At 34.7% G+C, this 19574-nt stretch overlaps 1 protein-coding gene across 1 annotated transcript in view; it reads right to left on the bottom strand.

The window, feature by feature from the left end:
* The window catches only part of plekhh1 (pleckstrin homology domain containing, family H (with MyTH4 domain) member 1), a 97384-nt gene that overhangs the window by 45371 nt on the left and 32439 nt on the right, over positions 1–19574 (bottom strand). The window contains 25 exon segments of the mRNA XM_056476462.1: positions 322–408; positions 515–625; positions 1565–1701; positions 2050–2104; positions 2106–2198; positions 2308–2399; positions 6665–6704; positions 6706–6744; position 7886; positions 8506–8597; positions 8599–8634; positions 8636–8788; positions 8790–8828; positions 8830–8985; positions 8987–9130; positions 9133–9225; positions 9227–9271; positions 9273–9334; positions 10303–10360; positions 10362–10604; positions 11284–11313; positions 11316–11369; positions 11464–11615; positions 12381–12416; positions 12419–12440. Of these exon segments, the coding sequence (XP_056332437.1) occupies positions 322–408; positions 515–625; positions 1565–1701; positions 2050–2104; positions 2106–2198; positions 2308–2399; positions 6665–6704; positions 6706–6744; position 7886; positions 8506–8597; positions 8599–8634; positions 8636–8788; positions 8790–8828; positions 8830–8985; positions 8987–9130; positions 9133–9225; positions 9227–9271; positions 9273–9334; positions 10303–10360; positions 10362–10604; positions 11284–11313; positions 11316–11369; positions 11464–11615; positions 12381–12416; positions 12419–12440 (2070 nt within the window).

Genomic DNA, 19574 nt, shown 5'->3' with positions numbered 1-19574 from the left:
ACTGAAGCAAATCTTAAGTAACACAAGAGTAAGAGTAAAACACATCCACATGACCTACCAAAAATTCTAGAAATATTATGATTATGACATTCAATTCCTTCCAAACTGTAACAGACACGATTACACTGATTAAATATTAAGGAAATTATAAATAATTCCTCGTCATTATATTCATGACAACAGCGCAAACCCAGTAATGACAGCCAAACACGACCTGAAAGCGCAGACGAAACGTGTGATACCCATATCAGGCTGTTGCTGAAGCCTCAGGCTGACAGATTTGTTAAAGGCTGTTTAGGTGTATCAGTGTGTGTCTCTCACCTGGAATGTCTGTGCTCCCTCTCCGCGGGCAATATGACACGAGGAGTTGAGCTCCATTTGGCCCTGAGGTTTCCGGATCACGTCACTCTGAGAGCAGAACAAAGGCAGATATCATCAGTGCTGTAACTCTAAACTTCCTTCCCTCACACCGTCTCCCAAATACCACCTCAGAGCTGTGGACAAGTCTACTCACCGGCGACTTATAGTACAAGATCTCGCCATTCCTCAGGATGAACCAGCGTCTCTTCCATGCCTTCACCTGGCTGCCCATTTTCAGCAGGTAACCTGTCTTTTCGAGTGTCTCCTATATTAAGAGGCACATTAAAAAAATGCCTTTAAACAACAAAAACCTTCCATACTTTTGACTCTTTTCATTGTAAATAGGATCAAGATTAATGGGAAAAACAGCTTCTCCAGTTTAACAAAAGTACAACATGAAAAGTATTGTAAAAAGGTTATAAATCGCATATTCTGGTCTGATATTGAAACTCCAGCAGAGTTGAAAACCCTCCAGCGGACAGTGGGCACAGCAGAAAAGATCCTCGGTTGCCTTCTACCCTCTGTTCAGGACATTTTTCTTTCATGGTGCTCCAGCACAGCAGTATTGTGACAGACTGCACCCATCCGTTACACAGTCCACCATTCTCCAATTCTCGTACAGCTTTCCCAACAAAAATGTTTGCTGCACACAAACGGCTTTGCTGTATCGGCCATGGCAGCATCGCAGGGAAAAACATGCAACAAACCCTGTGGATCATGAAAACAATACATACTACCCCTAATGAATTGATAAATACTGCGTGACCGCGCAGGTCAAGGTCTCACCCAGTCTTAGGTCTCGTGCAGTCATGAATAAATAAGAAGCAGGGTTTTCTCATAGGAAAATTCCACTATGAATAATAATGAGATACCGATGTGTCATTACTCCACAGGCAGATGCGAGCTATGTCACAGATTTTGTTCCTGCCCCAAAAATTATTTAAAACCCGGAAGATGAGATCAGCTTAATTAAAGCTGACAATTAATTAAAGCTGACAGGTGCCTAACGTTGTCTTAACTGTAGCTCAACAAACAAAAATCTGTTAAAATCTCAAAAAAAGAACTCTCTTTTAAATAATAATCATATTTCAGAGCATTATTACCATTTAAACTGCATTTTCCTATCATAGGCCTCTAAAATGTATACAAATGACACAATGTGAGAGGAAGTGATGATGAGGAGACAAAATAGAGCAGATAATACCGGGCCGACACTCTCACAGGAGTAGGAGGAGGTTCGTTGCACCTTGTGTTCAGGCTCAGAGCAGTCACTATCCAGTGAATACGCATCCGGAGGAATGGCATAATCACTCTCTGAACTGATGGAGGACATGGATACACCTGCAGGACAAAAGACATGAACATGTTCTTTGTTTTATTCAGTTAATTTAAAAAATATAAGACAAATATTTTTATCTTCGCCTATTTCGTCCTAAGTGTCTACCATTCTTTTTCATTTTAAACTGTGTTACTTTGTAAGGCTTTGTTTATAAAATTGGGAATTTGTTTGGCTGTACTGCTCAGACTACCTCCATAATAGTAAACCAACATCAGAAACATACCAACATCAGAAAGTATTGTAATAAAATCAAAACGTGGCATAATATTATTGCCATATTGCCCCTAAATGAAAAAAACTTGTTCAGTGTGAATGGCCTCTTAAAGTGGTAGTTTTACAGGTTTCCTCACCTCTTTTGACAGCACGGGGACTACCAGGGGTGCTGCCCTTCTTATCCGGCCCCAGTGGTGGACGTGTGCAGACTAGCCAATGAGCTGCTGTCGTCTTCTGAACCAGAGTCATCATCGGGGAGAGGGACACTGCTGATCTGAGTCGCTTTCTGGAGGAGCACAAGACATTTTGTATAATCTGAAAGGTTTCTGTAATAAAATTATCCCTATTATATATAAACACATTGGTTATATGTCATAGCGATGATGTAATCTTACCCCTTTAAGTGTGGAGTACACAGGCACACTGATGTTCTTGTATATGAGGTGAGTGAAGGGGCCGGTTGTTGAGTGCTGAGGTTGGGTGGATACTGCAGAAACAAACCAACAACACATGGCCACTTCTTATAAAACTCGTAAAAAATTTCATAAGGCCTGAGTGGGCACTTCAATATAATTTCATAAGGACATTCAGTTAACAAACACAAGCAAAGTAGGGCATTGTACATTTGATTAGGATTTTAGTATTTTGTGTGTATGTTATTTATTTATTTATTTATTTATTATTTATTTATTTATTTATTTTATTTATAAGCAATATAGTGCAACCACTTAAATATGTGGATCACTAAGATTTATAAATTGAATAATTTATTACATTATTTATCAATTTAACTATTTGTTTTTTGTTTGTTTGTTTGTTTGTTTGTTTGTTTGTTTGTTAAGAAAGACATATTTTTTTTTACTTGATCCAAACTATAGCAATTGTAAAATTTTGAATATTTGTAAGCTGCTATAATACATAATATAAAGCGAAGTGGCATTTTCAGTATCCTTACCCCAGTTTTTGAAATATGAAATCATGATAAATATGAAATTTCCAAATACATTTTCCCTTATTATTAGTGTTAATAAATGGAAACATTCTTTGGTAAATTGCATTTAATGTTACCATTTATTTATTTTATTAACTATTAATAAAATTAATACTTATTTAGCAAAGCAAAAAGTATATATTAATTTACAGGAATCTTATTGTCTTTACTTACTTTTAGAGCTCATTTTAAATTATTCATTAAGAAACCCAAACAAAAGCATTGTCGCAAAATTCACAAAAAATACTTAAAATAATATATATTAAATATATATATAAAATGATAATATTTAAAATAATTAAAGTGACCACGGCTTTTAATCAAACAACAGAAGACAGAAAAACACTTTCTTGACTAACATCATTTAACATTACAAAGAATTAATCTGTTTTGCTACACGAATTCAATCATTTAATCAATTTAAATCATAAACAATCCAATTTCCTTAACAACATGACAGCCACTGAAAATTTTAAACGACTAAAAACGACTAGTAACAGCAGCTAAAAAGCAAGCTCAGAGAGCAACCATAAACATTTTAAAACACCCTGCAGGTAAAAAAAGAAGCAGTTTTAAAGAAAACAGAGCGTTCAGTTATATTTAGGTAAAAATGATTGATCTTAAACAAAAGTGCAAACTGCATCTGTAGTACGTATGAACTACGTTTTTTGATAACACTTTAGAATAACAGTCCATTAGGTAACATTAGTTAATTACTAACAACTAAGTATGAATAATCTAGTAAATCATTTATTAATCATAGTTCATAATTAACTAATGAGTTATTAAAATCCAAAGATGTCCTTGTTAACATTAGTTAATGCACTACAGGTTAACATGAACTAGCGTTATTTAACTTAAATACCATTAACACTAACATTAACAAAGTTGAACAAATCCCAAAATAAATGTATTACTAATTGTTTGTTCATGTTAGTAAATACATTATCAAGCATTAACTATAATGGACCATTATTGTAAAGTGTTACAGTTTTTTAATGTTTGGATTTGTACATTCGCAGCCTATAAAAATGTACTTTTTAGCCTGAAACTTGCTGGTTGTGAATCTGTCATATTTTACCCCTGAATTTTCAATGGAAACTGCATGAAAGGTGGGTTTTCACTGCAGCACAGAACCACAGTTCCACTGACTTTTATGACTGAGTTGAGATGGAGAGGAGTAAAACACTCGCTGAGATAATTACACGCCGGGTTTATCCTTTCATCACGGCTGATTGAAAAGCAGGGTTTCCATTCTCACCCTCTACTCACAGAGCCAGACCTCCTCTAAAAGCCTCTTGAAGACTCAATGAGCGCAGAACACACCTGCACAGGTGTGCTCCCCTTAGGTGAGAGGAAGTGACATCAAAGAAGTCCTGACTTCTAATTGACAGATCTGAGAGCATCTGTTCATATGACGTTACTAAAATAAGCTGCAAGAGCTGCCAGAAAGATTCTGGTGACAGACCTATACTGAGTGATACTTATCATCTGGTATCAACATGCGTTTGCAGTGATCTGATAACAAGCGTCAGACTCAACACATTATAGTTGTTCACCTGGTATTAACATCCGTCTCCTTTGAGCACTTACAGTCATGTGAAAAAGATAGGACACCCTATGAAATTCTAATTTCTCCATATCAGGACATGATTTTTGCAGGTTTTAATTTTTTTAGTTTTAAATATGAACAACAAAATATAGCATTAACCATTCACAAATCAAATCACTGAACAGGGGTGCGTTTTTCCAAACAACTATGTAACTCGCATCATAGTTCGATGCATCATTTGGGAAAAGAACGATTTAATGAGTATCATAAAACTGTAGTTGCTTTGTCGCAGATCCATCGTTTGAACCATGTTAGTTATAACGTAAAACATCCATAATGACACTCTAAATGGGGTGGAGAAACAACTTCTTCAGAGAAAAAAAACATAATTTTTGTTGCAAATTATATTGTTTTCCACGCACATGCATTTTAAAAAAAAATAAAAATCAATATTAGTTTCGGTAAAAACATGCACTAGTTTCCATATTAATTGAAATATATGTAAACGGCATATATCAGGCCTATGTTTCCTTTACAAATGTTATTGAGAACATTAAATATTTTATTTTAAAACATAAAACCACTTACAAAAAGCTAACATGTATTCTGATCTCATATATAAATCATATTCGTTAATAGTTTAATTTACAGTAGGCTATTTATTAAGAAATGAAAAAAATCCTACTTAATAATAATAGTATATGATTACTATGATTATTAAGTAGGATATTGTTTATTTATTTTTTATTTTATTTTTTCGAGAAGTCTACTTTGACAACTTTGTCACATTCAAACCACTGCAGAAATGTTCTAACCAACAGGCCCATGCCATATACAGTACAGATTTTCTAATAAATAGCTCTAATAAATTTAAATAGCTCTAATTCTAATAAATTTACTATAAATTAAAAGCATTACGTATGCTGTGTATTTTTGTTTTCACAAGATATACGTAAATTCCACTTTAAATAATAGTTAAATAATAGTTCAAAATGACAAATGTTTTCAAAGTGCACTGCGAAGGGAACGCAATTGTCAATATGAAGATCGCTAAAACTGAACTTTAAAATATATTTTGAAAGCAAATTACACAAAAGAGAGAAGACTTTTATGTTTTTGTTTTTTTAATCATTCTAAGTTTAAATGTTGGAAGGTTCGAAAAGCATAGGACATAGGGGGATAACAGGGAATAGAGCACAGCCAGGAACTATGCTTCTAACTAGTTGCAAGTAGTTGGAAACGCACCCCTGAACATTAGCCAACGTTTTAGCAGTTTGTTGGTGGGGAACACAATCCCCATCTGACAGCTCAAGCTGAGCCAAAATTGGATCATGCAACAACTGGTCCCAAGCATACCAGCAAATCTACAACAGAACAGCTGAAAACGAATTTTAAAAAGAAAAAAATCAAGGTGTTGCAAAAGTCCTGCCTGTCAAAGTCCAGAGTTTCATCCTTTGTATGTGAATGAGTGTGCATGGATGTTTCCCAGTGATGGGTGGCAGCTGGAAGGGCATCCGCTGCATAAAACATATGCTGGATAAGTTGGCGGTTCATTCCGCTGTGGCGACCCCAGATTAATAAAGGGACAAAGCCAAAAAGGAAATGAACAAATGAATAATTAATGTTAAAAGTGCATCTACATGCACCTGAATCACAGGATTCCCTAAGTTTGTCACCCATGGTTTTTCTGTCTTGGCTTTATTTTTTAAAAATAAATAATGACACAGTGTGAAACGTCATCTTGCCTCGTTTTATCTCTCGTTTTTTTATATATTATGTCCTGATATGGAAAATGTACTAACACAACTGTTTTTTGGGTTCAGTCCCTTTACTCATATTTCCCCATGCTCTACACCACTTTCAAAGGAGCGCTGCAAATCCTTTTGAGTGTGACCCATGAGTACTTGAGTACTGTTGAATGAATGAAACAGTGTTATATAACGCATTAGAAATGAAGTGGATGTGAACAGTGGCTTTGGATTTTGTTCATAATAAATGTGGTTTAATGTAGTTTCTCACAACATGCCTCATGACAATCACATCAACATGCAGAAAGTTATTGGTGCTGTTCAAACCCATTTGACCATCTGAGTATTCAAACTACCAATCAGTCAAATGTTTTAGATACCGATTACCCTGTATTTATGTCAGTCCTAATACCAGTTGTAAACTGGGCTATAGAGTGGTGGTTGCTGATTGGTTGACTGACCTTTACCAATAGTCTTGGCTCCAAGACAGGCTTCCGAGACTCCTCATTCCTAATTTAGCCACAGCATAGATCCGGCTCTCCTGAAAAACACAGAAATATAAAATGACGGTGAACTAGAAGTACCATACAAAAATTGCCACCATATTGCTAAGATATTCTGGGTAGTTGCTTTGCAAAAATAGTAAGTGCTTTCCTGTGTGCTGCTTTATGTTTTACTATGCAAATCTTAGGTAGTTACTTAAAGAAATAGTTCACACAACAATGAATCAACTGTAAAGCCTGGTTTATACTTCTGCATCGAGTGATCAGTGTGACCCATGACGCATGCCTTGGGGTGTCATGCATTTATACTTCTGCATGCTGTTTGTGTTACTCTGCAATAACACTTTCCAAACGCTAGCTGGTAGTGAGGTTTATATGTTCCTCCTGTGTCAAGTTCTTCCCTGGTGTTTTTTTTTTTAACACTACCTTATTGTAGAAGTAGCTCAAACTCGCTCATTTTGAGGCAGGAACTGGTGGACGTGCCACAACTTTAATCATAAGGTAAATATAAGTATAAATCAGCCTTAAGTCAGCAGCTTATTGCACTTTGAGTTGCATGCAAGGCTAAACAAAATGAATGGCAGTGCATCTAATCAGTACACTGAGGTTTTATGAAGGAACCTTTCAGCAGCTGATTGAACGCATTTGACCAAATGTTTGTCCACACTACAAGAGCAATTCGGTCAAATGTGATCAATCGATATAGACTGTCAATTCTTCAGGGAGGGGCTCGGTCTAGATGTGTTTATTACGATGGTTTCTGCAGCTTCATGTTATGAATCCTCTGGTGTCAACAAATGTGGTGGAATCTCAGTGAATGCTTTCCTCTCAGACATGGAAAATATATCTACATAAACCTTGAATCTAAACGAACCACTTGAAAAATAAATGTTCTCTGGTTTTGTAATCTATATGAAACTAACACAATGTACAATCGTCCTTTATTGATCTCATGAATTCCCACCTCTGAAAACACAAACATGACGCCTACTTCAACACCCATAAACTTTTCAATTGAAGCTTGGCAAAGAGTTTTGGAAAATTTGATGTTTCCACATTCAAGAGATAGGCACTTGCAATTGCATGCCCGAGAGGTGTTTCAAAGATGGCCGCAGAGTAAAATGATATGCGTTAAAGCAGTGGTTCCAAATTCCGGTACTTGGCCCCACATCCCCTCACCCTACATATTGTTGTGTAGTAGTAGTTCATAGATCAGTTCATGGATCTCTTGTTAAACAAGCTAATGATCTGAATCAGGTGTGTTAAGTAAGGAAGACATAGGTTGCATCTAAAAATCACATACTTCCATACTATATAGTACACTAAAAAACAGTTTTGCGAGCCGAATTTTCATCGAATTGTGAGAAGTACCCGGTGCGAGTATGCGAGAGGTACCCCGGATGACCTACTGCTTCAGGCGCGATTGTGAAATGTTGCATCCGATGCACGCTTTCTAACGGTTGAGTAGTACATTTAAATTCAAATGCAGTACCTGCTGAGTAGAGGTAGCGATTTTGGAGGCAGCCATACAAAATGATGACCAGAATTGAGAACCACTGCCTTAAAGCCAATATGTTAAGTGGGTCCCAGCAAATAGCATTTTTCAAAATATCTTGTTTGTGTTCAATAGAAGAAAGAAAAGTAAAGAGGTGAGTAAATGATGGCAGAAAGCTTCATTTCTGGGTGATTTATGCCTTTAATACCAGTTATGAACAGAGGCAACAGTAATGGGGGCCATCAAAATCCTCAACAAGCTGCCACAATTTGAAAAACAGTCAAATAATTCTTTGTTGTCTTACCAAGAGGGGAATCGGTGCAGAGGTGGTGTAGGTGGTTTAAGAGCTTCTGGATCCATCATCTCAAGCTCCTTGGTCAAACCATCAAGCAAGTCCTCCATCAGTGGGCTGAGCTTCTGTAATCTCGGACCCCCTCCACAACACCCTCCATGCTTTCGGGGGGTCCTTCGTCAATGTCTGTCTCCTCAAGCCCATGTGTGGGAGCTGAACCTGGGACGAGACTGTGGCACGATGGAGACCCACAGTTTCCCATATCAATGCTGACATCTTGACCCTGATATGAAGGTTTGCTCTATGCCAGGCTGCGGCTGACTGTGATGTTTCTTCCACAAGCTGGATACTGTCCCGGGGCGTTAGAGGAGTGCGAACTTTGGGCAGGGTCATGCTGGTGCCCATGGTAAGGCCAGAGGGAAGGGGACATGACAGAGGGAGACGTATTAATGGAGGTGAGAGGGACACAGGCGGGGGGCTTTTAGGAGTCGGGGGTTGGAGTATCAAAGCCACCCGGGGCCGGGGGTCTCATATGCGAGGAGGAGGAGGAAGAGGATGAGGAGGAAGAGCGGAGGCGCTGGGAGCGAAATTTGCTGTTGAGTCATCCAGAGGAGTGGTCTCGGTTGAGGGGGGGGGGGGGTCTGAGGCCCCGCCCATTGCCCTGTCCACGCATTCACTCCAAAAGGAGGTTCCGCCCAATTCTGCACTCTCCTTAACTGTGCTGTGGCAATCTTACACCCTCTTGACTAGATTTAGGAGGTCTGCTTTGTCATTGTAATGGTGGGAAGTAAAGACGCACTGTGAAAAGCAGAATCACAGCCCTCCGTGATTTTCCTTTTTGCTATCTGCAATTTAAAAAGAGGACAAATATTCAGATAAAAATTTCCAAATGATTGAATGAAATTTGACATTTCTCAGTTGCTCTGTTTATTTACTATATGCTTATTATTGCATTATTTTTAGGTAAAAATAAAACAAAATAAAGTAAAATAAAAAAATAAAATCCAACAAAATGAAACAAACTAAATGAAATAAAACTAAATCAAATAATACAAAATTAGATAAAAACAAAATAAATAAATAAAATAAACTAAATAAAATAAAATAAAATAAAACTAAATAAATAAAACTAAATAAAGTTAAATAAAATAAAAACTAAATAAAATAAAAGTAAACCAAAACAAACAAAACAAAACAAAAAAAAACAAAACAAAACCTTGAGCAGCATGCCAAATTAAATTTTTTTTGTAAAATTGGGAGAATTACTAACATGTTTGGTCAATTTATGAAGACATTAACGCATAATTTTTTCCCAAATCATGACGTACTTTTTGAATACTATAATGTAACACCACAGTTGACCCAAATCATTTATGGAACTGCAGTCAAATCAATTAATCAATCATTAAAGGAATCAATCAATCAAAGAAAGAAAGAAATTTGGCTTTTTAAATATAATAATAATGATGACAATTAAAAATATCACTCTCTGCTCTCTTCTATTATTCTCTATTTCTATTATATTATTATCATTCTCTACTCTATTAAGACTACCATTTGTGCTCTCATATGTTAATGTAAAGTTAATTTGATCAAATCTTTACATTTTATATTAATGTTTGTATTTCATCTGAATATGAGCAAACATTATGTATTAATAGAAAGTGTAAACTCCAAGCCACTTTAAATAAAACCATTTGTGAGCCAATATTTGAACACTATTCTACAAGTGAATCATGCAGGGGAAACTGGATCAGTAAAGCTTGTTTGGCTCACTGGCTCGGTGAGAAGCAGGAGATGCTGATGTACCTGTAGAGCTGTTCAAGCGACATCCTGTCAATCTCCAGCAGTCCTCCTGTGCAGGGGGGCGTCCCGGGACAGCTAGGAGGGTGGAGAGGGCTGGAGGGGACCAGATGAGTGTCCACCGCGGGAGAGACATGGGCCTTCCAGAAGAGCTGACAGAAACACAGTGAGATGGGCAAAAAACAAATGGCAAAAGAAACAAAAACAGGAAATCAGTTGTGCTTACTCTGAAGCTTGTCTTGTAGTATGAGGATCTGCTCAGTTTGCTTCAGGTTGGCCTTCTTCAACTGTTGGTTCTCGGTTTCCATCTAAAAACAGAAAACCCAAAAAGATATGGACACTATTTTTCATTTTATTTTATTATTTCATAATTTAATTTCAATATTTTAATTTCATTAAAATTAATACATTTCATCATTCCTTTTTATTTAATTTATCATTTAATTTAATTGTATTCTTTCGTTTTATCATTTAATTTTATTATTGAATTTAATTTATTGTATTATTTCATTTTTAATATTTTATTTAATTTAAATTTATTTTATCTCTTTTTTTTTTATTTAATTATATTTATTTTATTTATTATTTCATTCTATTTTATTATTTAGTTTTATTTAATCATTTAATATTTCATTTTATTATTTCCTTTTACTTTTTATTTAGGATTTAATTTCATTATTTAATATTTAAAATAAAAATTTGTATTACTTTATTTTATTTTATTGTATTATTGCATTTTTCATATTAATATTAATAATTATTTTATCATTTAATTAAATTTTATTTTATTAATTAATTCTTTTCTTTATTTTTTATTTAATTATATATATTTTATTATTTAGTTTTATATTACTATTTAATATTTCATTTTATTATTCCTTTATTTATATTCAATTTTTTTAATTTAATAAATTTTTATTTTATAATTTAATCGAATTTTTGTATTTTCATTCATTTCATCCACAGAACTTCCCCGTTTCAACTCACCTCTCGTAACTTAAACGTGACCCAGTCCCTCTGATTTTGGCAGCTTTCTCTTCAATAATCTTAGCCTCTTGGGCTCGAACCAAGTTCTGCAGATTAGAGGCCAGTTGAACAATATTTCACTGAATCTGTAAGTAAGAGTTTAATGACCGTCTCTTCTCTCTGTGAGGTCTTGTTCCTCACCTGTTTCTCCAGCTGTCCTTCCAGTCTCTTTACGATCAGGTCTTTCTCCTGGATTTGATTGCTCAGCTCTTGGATATTGCCTGTACAGTGAGTTTCTGTTTCACTGGGCTGAATGTTTGCAGACTTCAGTTTCTCCTCCATAATATGGACCTAGAATGGCAATTGTGATTAAGATGGATTAAAGGAGGAATTTCTCTCTAAGTTGTCTAGCTCTTTACTGAAATGAAGTGGTGTGTTGCGTGATAATATTTTGCTATTAAAAGCTGTACCTTGCACCTTCTCAACAGGTAAACATGTTGTAATGATTCGAAAAAGTAATGTCAATAGTTGGGTTTCCTTCCTAACGTTAAGTGAATCTATTAAAAGTTTGCAAAAAGAAAAAAAGTTTGTAGTGACTGTGTCACTTGCTCTAGTTTACTCACAGGATGTTTTTTTTTTTACCCCAGGAGTATTTTTCTGCTTAAGTTTAATTATTTGAATGTGCACTGAAGATGCCTTTGAGGCAAATTCACTATTGGTGTGAATCCCAACATTAGAGAGGCTGGCTGTAGATTTGATAACCTAGTAACAAACAGTAAACAAGGTATGCTTGGGCATCCTGTTTGAATGGGGAAACATCAATATCGGCAAAATTGGTATCCAAGTTTCTGATTAAATTTCATATTAGTAATCACCAATGAAATTCTATATCTATATATATATATATATATAATATATATCTACTATATATATATATATATATTATATATATAGATATATATATTTATATATATAGTATTATATTATATATATATATATATATATATATATATATATATATATATATATAGATATATATAGTGCAAGTTAAAGGGTTAAAAAAACAGATGAATTCTGAAAAAGAAAAAAGCGTTTTTTTTTTTAATAGCACTACCTGTTTTTTTCGGCGCTCTCTGCTCTCTGGTCAGCCTCTAGACTCTCTGTTCCAGCTCCTGCATCTACAGAAAGAAACAGACAGGATCACGGATTGCTCGGTTGGGGCTGTAGATATATATATGTGTGTGTGCTGGTTATACAAACTAAAAGTGTGAGATAAACTATGAGGATAATCTACTGTATATCTGACTTTGAGTGTTGTTATCTTTCATGCCTAACTGATTTTGATCATAATCCAGTTCTAAATACTCAGGGCATATTGTCCAGCTGCAGGTTTAGACACGCTCATGACACAAACCACTGCTCTTATCAACAAGACCGGCATGATGGGCCTGACAGCACGGCAAAAAACCCTTAAGGCACATCCTAGTAAACAAGCCACACACTCCTTCATCATGAAGACTGTGAATAATGAATAATGTTTCTGCACATCTGAAAGCAAATTGATTTGTTTACCTTAAGTGTAGTTTATAACTGTTTATTATTGTTTTGCTTTGTTTTCCTTTTTTTCGGTTTGTTTCATTTTTACTTCGTTTTCAACTTGAGATGGTGTTATCTTGGGTGCAGGTTGTAATTGCTACTATTTTGTTTTACTTCATTTCCATTTTGCTTGACATTTTGTTTTGCATCAGTTTAATGTGACTACATCACTATTTTTAGTTTTGTAAATGTTGAATCTTTGCTTTGCTTCTTTATCTATGGGTATTTTCTTTTCTTTTCTTGTCTTTTTTACTTTTATTACTATTGTTATTTATTTATTATTGTCTATTTAGGTCTAATGTGTTGTCCTTTCAGTATTGGAAGCTTCCATCGCCACCAGACAGTGTTTCTATTGCATGCACTGTATACCCTATGTTGTTTTACTTAAACATCCAAGGTTGTTGTTAACTAAACATGACTTAAACTACTGGATTTTGGCATCATGACTTGTTTAATATTGTTAGGGATAGCTGACTTACTTTAAAAAACCAATAACTCAGATTTCAAGTGTTTTAACCTCTTCATCATTAATTAAGACTTGTAACAAACTCAAAAAAAGTGGTTTTACACAACTGGTTGATACTCGTTTCTTGATTGGTCGTGCAAGGAGTTTCTGCCTGGCAACAAGAGACTATGCTCTGATTGTTGTAATAAAAAAAAAAGAAAGTAAAGTACACTGTTAAAAAAAATAAATAAAAATAAATAAATAAATAAATAAATAAATAAATAAAAAAATAAATAAATAAATAAAAAATAAAAATAAAAAAATAAAAAATAAAAACCACTGTTCAAAAAACGGTCAGACTCTACAGTAAAATATTTTTTTCACTAAAACATTCTGGGTAATATTTTTGTTTTGAAGAAAAAGTAACGAACAGTATAACCTGGTGAATTAACAGAGCTCAGAGTCGACCATTTGAAAGTCGACATTGTGTTTAAAATCACAATTCGTTCACTATGTTACACTAGTTCACTTGACAGAGTTAATGAACACCTGCTGAGGGAATTCAGACACTGATGACCACCTGCTGTTATAATCACAATGCTGAATAAAAGCTGGAAAGTGAATGGTTAGATAAATTTAGTTTTGCTTTGATAAATGTTTTTTAAAGGTCTAAATGACTGGCCTCAGCAATATTTTTATGTTGCAGATATTTCTTTTTATTAATGAGAAATGAACAGGAAGATACCTAATTGCCTTTACAAGTAAAAAATAACAGACAAAAACAGTTCAGTTGTGACAAAGACACACTCAGACCTCATGAATCAGACCTTGTACCTCAACAATGGTCACAAAGGCTGTTTCTCAATATGCGTTCTTCAGCGGTCTTGCGTCCTCGTGTTTTCGTGTAACGTCATCATCAGCTGCCAAAAGTTCAGTTCCAATACTCAAGACCGCAAGAACAGAGGACGCATGAAACTTCCCGGATGTGTTCTTGATATCAAGGAAGCCCCAGTAGTCATTGCGACTGGAGGTGGGAAGCGCAGCATTTTATATAGATTTATTATTAAAGTTCAGAGATATAACTTATTTATCTCAGGAGTTTCCCCTAAATGAAACAGTAAAAGTACATGGAACATTACCATGGACATCTTAATAAAGTAATAAACAAATTAAGGGTTTTTGTTTGCTGATATTCATATTAAATCTGTTTTGTTTTATATTGTTCACCGTATATTTATAATGTTTTTATGCATAGTATATATTTTGAAAAGTTGTATGAATGCTGAATGTTTAAATAATTTTCCATAAAAAAAACGTATGAAGGTCATGTGACCATCAGGAAGAACAGAGCATCTCATTCCTCACAGGACGAGTTCTCTGTTCTCGTGGTCTCCAGAGTTCATTCTTTCGAGGACACCTGGCAAGACCGGTCTCCACAAGAACGCAAGTCCGTTCTCTGCGTTCTTGGAATTGAGAAACAGCCAAAATGTTTCATGCTGGGTGTGGCACAGTACAAAAATCCCAGCATGCATTGCGGCATGAATAAATTAAGTAATTTAATGGTCTTGCAGTATTCTTTATTTGCTTTTGATTCTGTTTGTTTATGTTGAGACTTTTTGGAGCCTGTTAGTAGCCACTTTGTGAATTTTGTGAGTTAAACTGTTAATTTTGTTACTTGTCACCATTGTTGAGGTTCATCTGTTGATTCTTGATGTCTCATACAAGCCACATACTAGCATGTTATGTTACGTTTAACATTAGATTAAACATTGGATAACAGCAGTGAATTATATTATAAAGAGAGAACTTTTATATTTGATCTAATTTTGTGTTTCAAAGATGAACTAAGGTCTCAGGGGATTGAAACAATGTGAGGGAGCGTAATTAATGACAAAACACATTTTTTGGTGAACTAATCTTTTAATTTTATTCTAGTATAACATTCAAAACCAATGTAAATCACCCTCAAAAATTTTGAAATTAGACCTTAAAAATTGAAGTGCTTTCACGCATTATTGTTAAAGAACCTGAATAAATAAGTGATCCTAATGGGTCTTGTTTAAATGCAAGAAAAACTATGTTCTATCGCTGCATATTTAGACTGAACATTTACAAAAAATGACAAGCCTGTGTGGAAATCTCATGCAAATGACTAACTGCGAGAGCACACTTCTTCATTTAGAATAACCTGAATTCATCAACATTCACATGAGAGCAAGAACTAATTTATGCGCATATGATCCTGTCATGAAGCTGGTGGAAATTTTGTAAAACACTCTTCACTGCTCACACAAGTATGCAACATTTAACTAATAAATGAGACCCAATAAAAAGAAAAGAAGAACATTTGGCAGGACCGCTCAGCTGTGCATGATTTATATCCCCCTCACAGACTCACTTTTGGAAATATCTTGTAATATCAAAAGCTTGTAAGAACCCAGAGTGGGAATCAGAGTCCCTGGCCATGATTTCACAATAAAAAGTAGGACAAGCTTAATAATGAACTTTGATGTTGACATTGTCATTTTTTTGCGTTGTTACTTGTTTGCTATCCTTTGTTCTGACTTGTGTTACTTGAGTGTAGTTGGTTTTATTCTATTTTGTTTTGTGTCTGTTTTGTTTCCCGTTTGCTTAGTTTTGTGTAAGTTGCTCTTAAGTGTAATTCGTGAATGAATGAATGAATGAATGAATGAATGAATGAATGAATGAATGAATGAATGAATGAATGAATGAATGCACCACCTAGACTGCAGCTCTGCACAAGAAGTTTGGCCAGAGGAGAAATGGTCTTGCCCAACTGAGCCTGGTTTCTCTCAAGGTTTTTCTTCCCTTCACTTTCGTTGATTGGTGAAGTTTGTTACGCGTCAATGTCACCACTGGCATGCTTGGTTTGGGACTTGTGGAGCTGTGCATCTATGGATTTGCTCTTTAGTGTTTGGACTGTCAGCAGTAAAAATTAATCCACACTGAACAGAACTAAACTGAACTTCAACTCTGAAAACTGGACTGACACCATTTCAATTTACTAGAACTTCTGTGTTAAGCTGCTTTGACACAATCTAAAAGCGCCATATAAATAAAGATTAACTGAATTAAATCAAATGAATGAATGAACGATTGGACAAATTAATAAATGATCAAATTAATAAATTATCTAATAATCGAATGAATGAATGAATGAATGAATGATCAAATGATCGAAGGAATGATCAAATGAACGATTGCATGATCAAATGAATGAATGAACGATCAAATGATGGAATTAATGATGGAATGAACAATCTAATGAATGAATGAATGAATGACTAAATGATCAAATGAATGAATGGTCAAACAAATGAATAAATGAATGAACGATTTGATCAAACGATCAAATAAATGATTGATCAAATAAATAAATGAATGGATGATCAAATGAAGGAATGAATGAATAATTAAAGAAATGACTGATCAAATGAATGAATGAATGAATGAATGAATAATCAAATGAATGATTGATCAAATAAATGAATGAATGAATGAATGAATGGATAATCAAAGGATCAAATGAATGATCAAATGAAGGAATGAATGGATAATTAAAGGATTAAATGAATGATCAAATGAAGGAATGAATGAATGATTGATCAAATAAATGAATTAATAAATGGATAATCAAAGGATCGAATGAATAATCAAATAAATGAATGGATGATTAAATAATCAAATGAATGAATAAATGAATGAATGGATAAATGATCAAATGATTGAATGAATGATGGAATGAATGATCTAATGAATGAACGAATGACTGAATGATCAAACTAATAAATGAATGAATTATCAAATGGTTGACTGAATGATCGAACGATCAAATGAATAACTGATCAAATAAATGAATGAAAGAATGAATGGATAATCAAATGATCGAATGAATGATCGAAGGAATTAATAATCAAACAAATGAATGAATGAATGATCAAATAAATGATTGATGAAATAAATGAATGGATGAATGAATGATCCAATGAACGATGGAATAAAGGAATGAATAAATGATTGAACGATCAAATGAATAATTGATCAAATAAATTAATAAATGAATGAATGGGTGATTAAATGACCAAATGAATAATGAAATGATCAAATGAATGATCCAATGAATGAATGAATGATTGAATGAACGATGGAATAAAGGAATGAATAAATGATTGAACGATCAAATGAATAATTGATCAAATAAATGAATAAATGAATGAATGGGTGATTAAATGACCAAATGAATAGTGAAATGATCAAACGAATGATCCAATGAATGAATGAATGATTGAATGAATGTGTTTGTGTTCCGAAGATGAACTAAGGTCTCAGGGGATTGAAACAATGTGAGGGAGAGTAATTAATGACAAAACATATTTTTTGGTGAACTAATCTTTTAATTTTATTCTAGTATAACATTCAAAACCAATGATTGAATGATCAAATGAATGAATGAATGAATAATCGAAAGAATCAATGGCAAATAAAAGTGTAAATAACAAAAAAAGACATCGACAATAAAAGCACAGCTATAGTAAATACATTATGTTTAAGACAAAAATATCACCTTGAGTTTTACTTGACAAGACTTTTGTAATTGATTCTGTTTTGTTTCACTTGATTCTGTTATTTTTGTTTTGCTTTTATAATATTGTAATATTCACCATAGTGCGTAACCTTTTAATTCACTTTCACTGTTTTCATTTTGCTTTTGTAAGGAATTGTTTCTGTTTTCATTGTCTTGACGCCATTATCATTGTACTGTGTAATTGTTTTCAGATTAGCTTCATTTCCGTTTTATTTGTTTTGCTTCTTTTTATTTTGTTTTGACATTAAGAGATTACTGTTGCGCATAGTTTGTAATTGCCTCCATTTAGTAAGCCTTTGGTTTAGTTTTGACCTGGCATTATATTACTTTTGAGTGTAGTTTGCAATTGTTTCAATTTAGTTTTGCTTGGTTACCACCACTTTAGGGAATATTATCTAAAGCTTGCAAGAACTCACACAAGCAGAGTTCCTGGCCATGACGTGCCTTGTTCTCATTGTGTCATGAGCTCATTGACCCAGTAAAAAGGAGGACAAGCATACAAATGGATTCCCACTGTATGACAGAGCACCCCTTTTGTTCAAACGTCTTTGTTCTTTAGCTTTTTTCTCATTCCTCAAGCCTAAAGTCCAGAGATTCCCAGAAGGCCTCCACTTCATGTGAGTGTCAGGGCCCGAAGAGCAGCCTGTGGGGTCATTGTGTGGAGGTTTGCTCTTCACCTCGGGGTCAGCAAATGTACAGAAAATGAATGGATGGCACAGCGACAAATATGAAGAGGGACATGCTCTCGCTGACACTTCATCAATCCACATTACTATGGAAATAGTCTCCGCTCACCCAAGCCCAGCGCTGACCTCCGCTTAGCCTTATACCCACTCAGAAAATGATTCACTGAGCATTAAGAGCTACTCTGCAACTATGTCGTAAAGTTTACTGCCGGAGTGTTGAGCTACTGGGCCTTAACAGAGGTAATGGAAACATCTCAATGACATATGCAGATGCAGGGGAAACTCTAAGATAGAATAGTGTAGGCTTCATGCTGCTTCATGCCATGTCCTAATTACTGTAATTTCAAAATGACAACATGGGATGTTATATTCGGAGGTGTGTGTGTGTGTTTTTTTTTTTTTTGGCAACAGAATCGGTGCATAAATTAATCTGTCAGTAGCATTCAGGTGAGTCATTTCTCAAGTTGTACAAGATGTAATTACGAGTACGACAAGGACATGAACTCTGTTTACTAGATGGAATCCCATGATTACTGCATTGCGTGAGCTCACTTTCAGTGAGTAAATTACATTTTTAAATGTGTGAAAATTAGGCTGCGAGACTTCAATCTGTTCAACTGATCAGAAAAAACAGGCGGCATGGTCGCCTCACAGCAAGAAGGTCGCTGGTTTGAGACTGTGAAGTGTTTGCATGTTCTCCCAGTGTGATGCTCCGGTTTCCCCCACAGTCCAAAGTCATGCGGTCTAGGTGAATTGGATGAACTAATAATGTCCGTAATATATAAGTGTGTGTGTGAATGAGAGTGTATGGGTGTTTCCCAGTACTGGGTTATGGCTGGAAGGGCATCTGCTGCGAAAAAAACATTTGCCGGAATAGTTGGTGGTTCATTCCGCTGTGGAGACCCCTGCTAAATAAAGGACTAAGCCAAAGGAAAATAAATGAATGAATGAACGAATGAACAGTAGAAAAATTAAACTG

Source organism: Danio aesculapii, chromosome 17, assembly GCF_903798145.1.
Source record: "Danio aesculapii chromosome 17, fDanAes4.1, whole genome shotgun sequence".
Classification (NCBI taxonomy): Eukaryota; Metazoa; Chordata; class Actinopteri; order Cypriniformes; family Danionidae; genus Danio; species Danio aesculapii.
The sequence above is the reverse complement of the archived record's forward strand: the minus strand, read 5'-3'. Positions and strand labels throughout refer to the sequence as shown.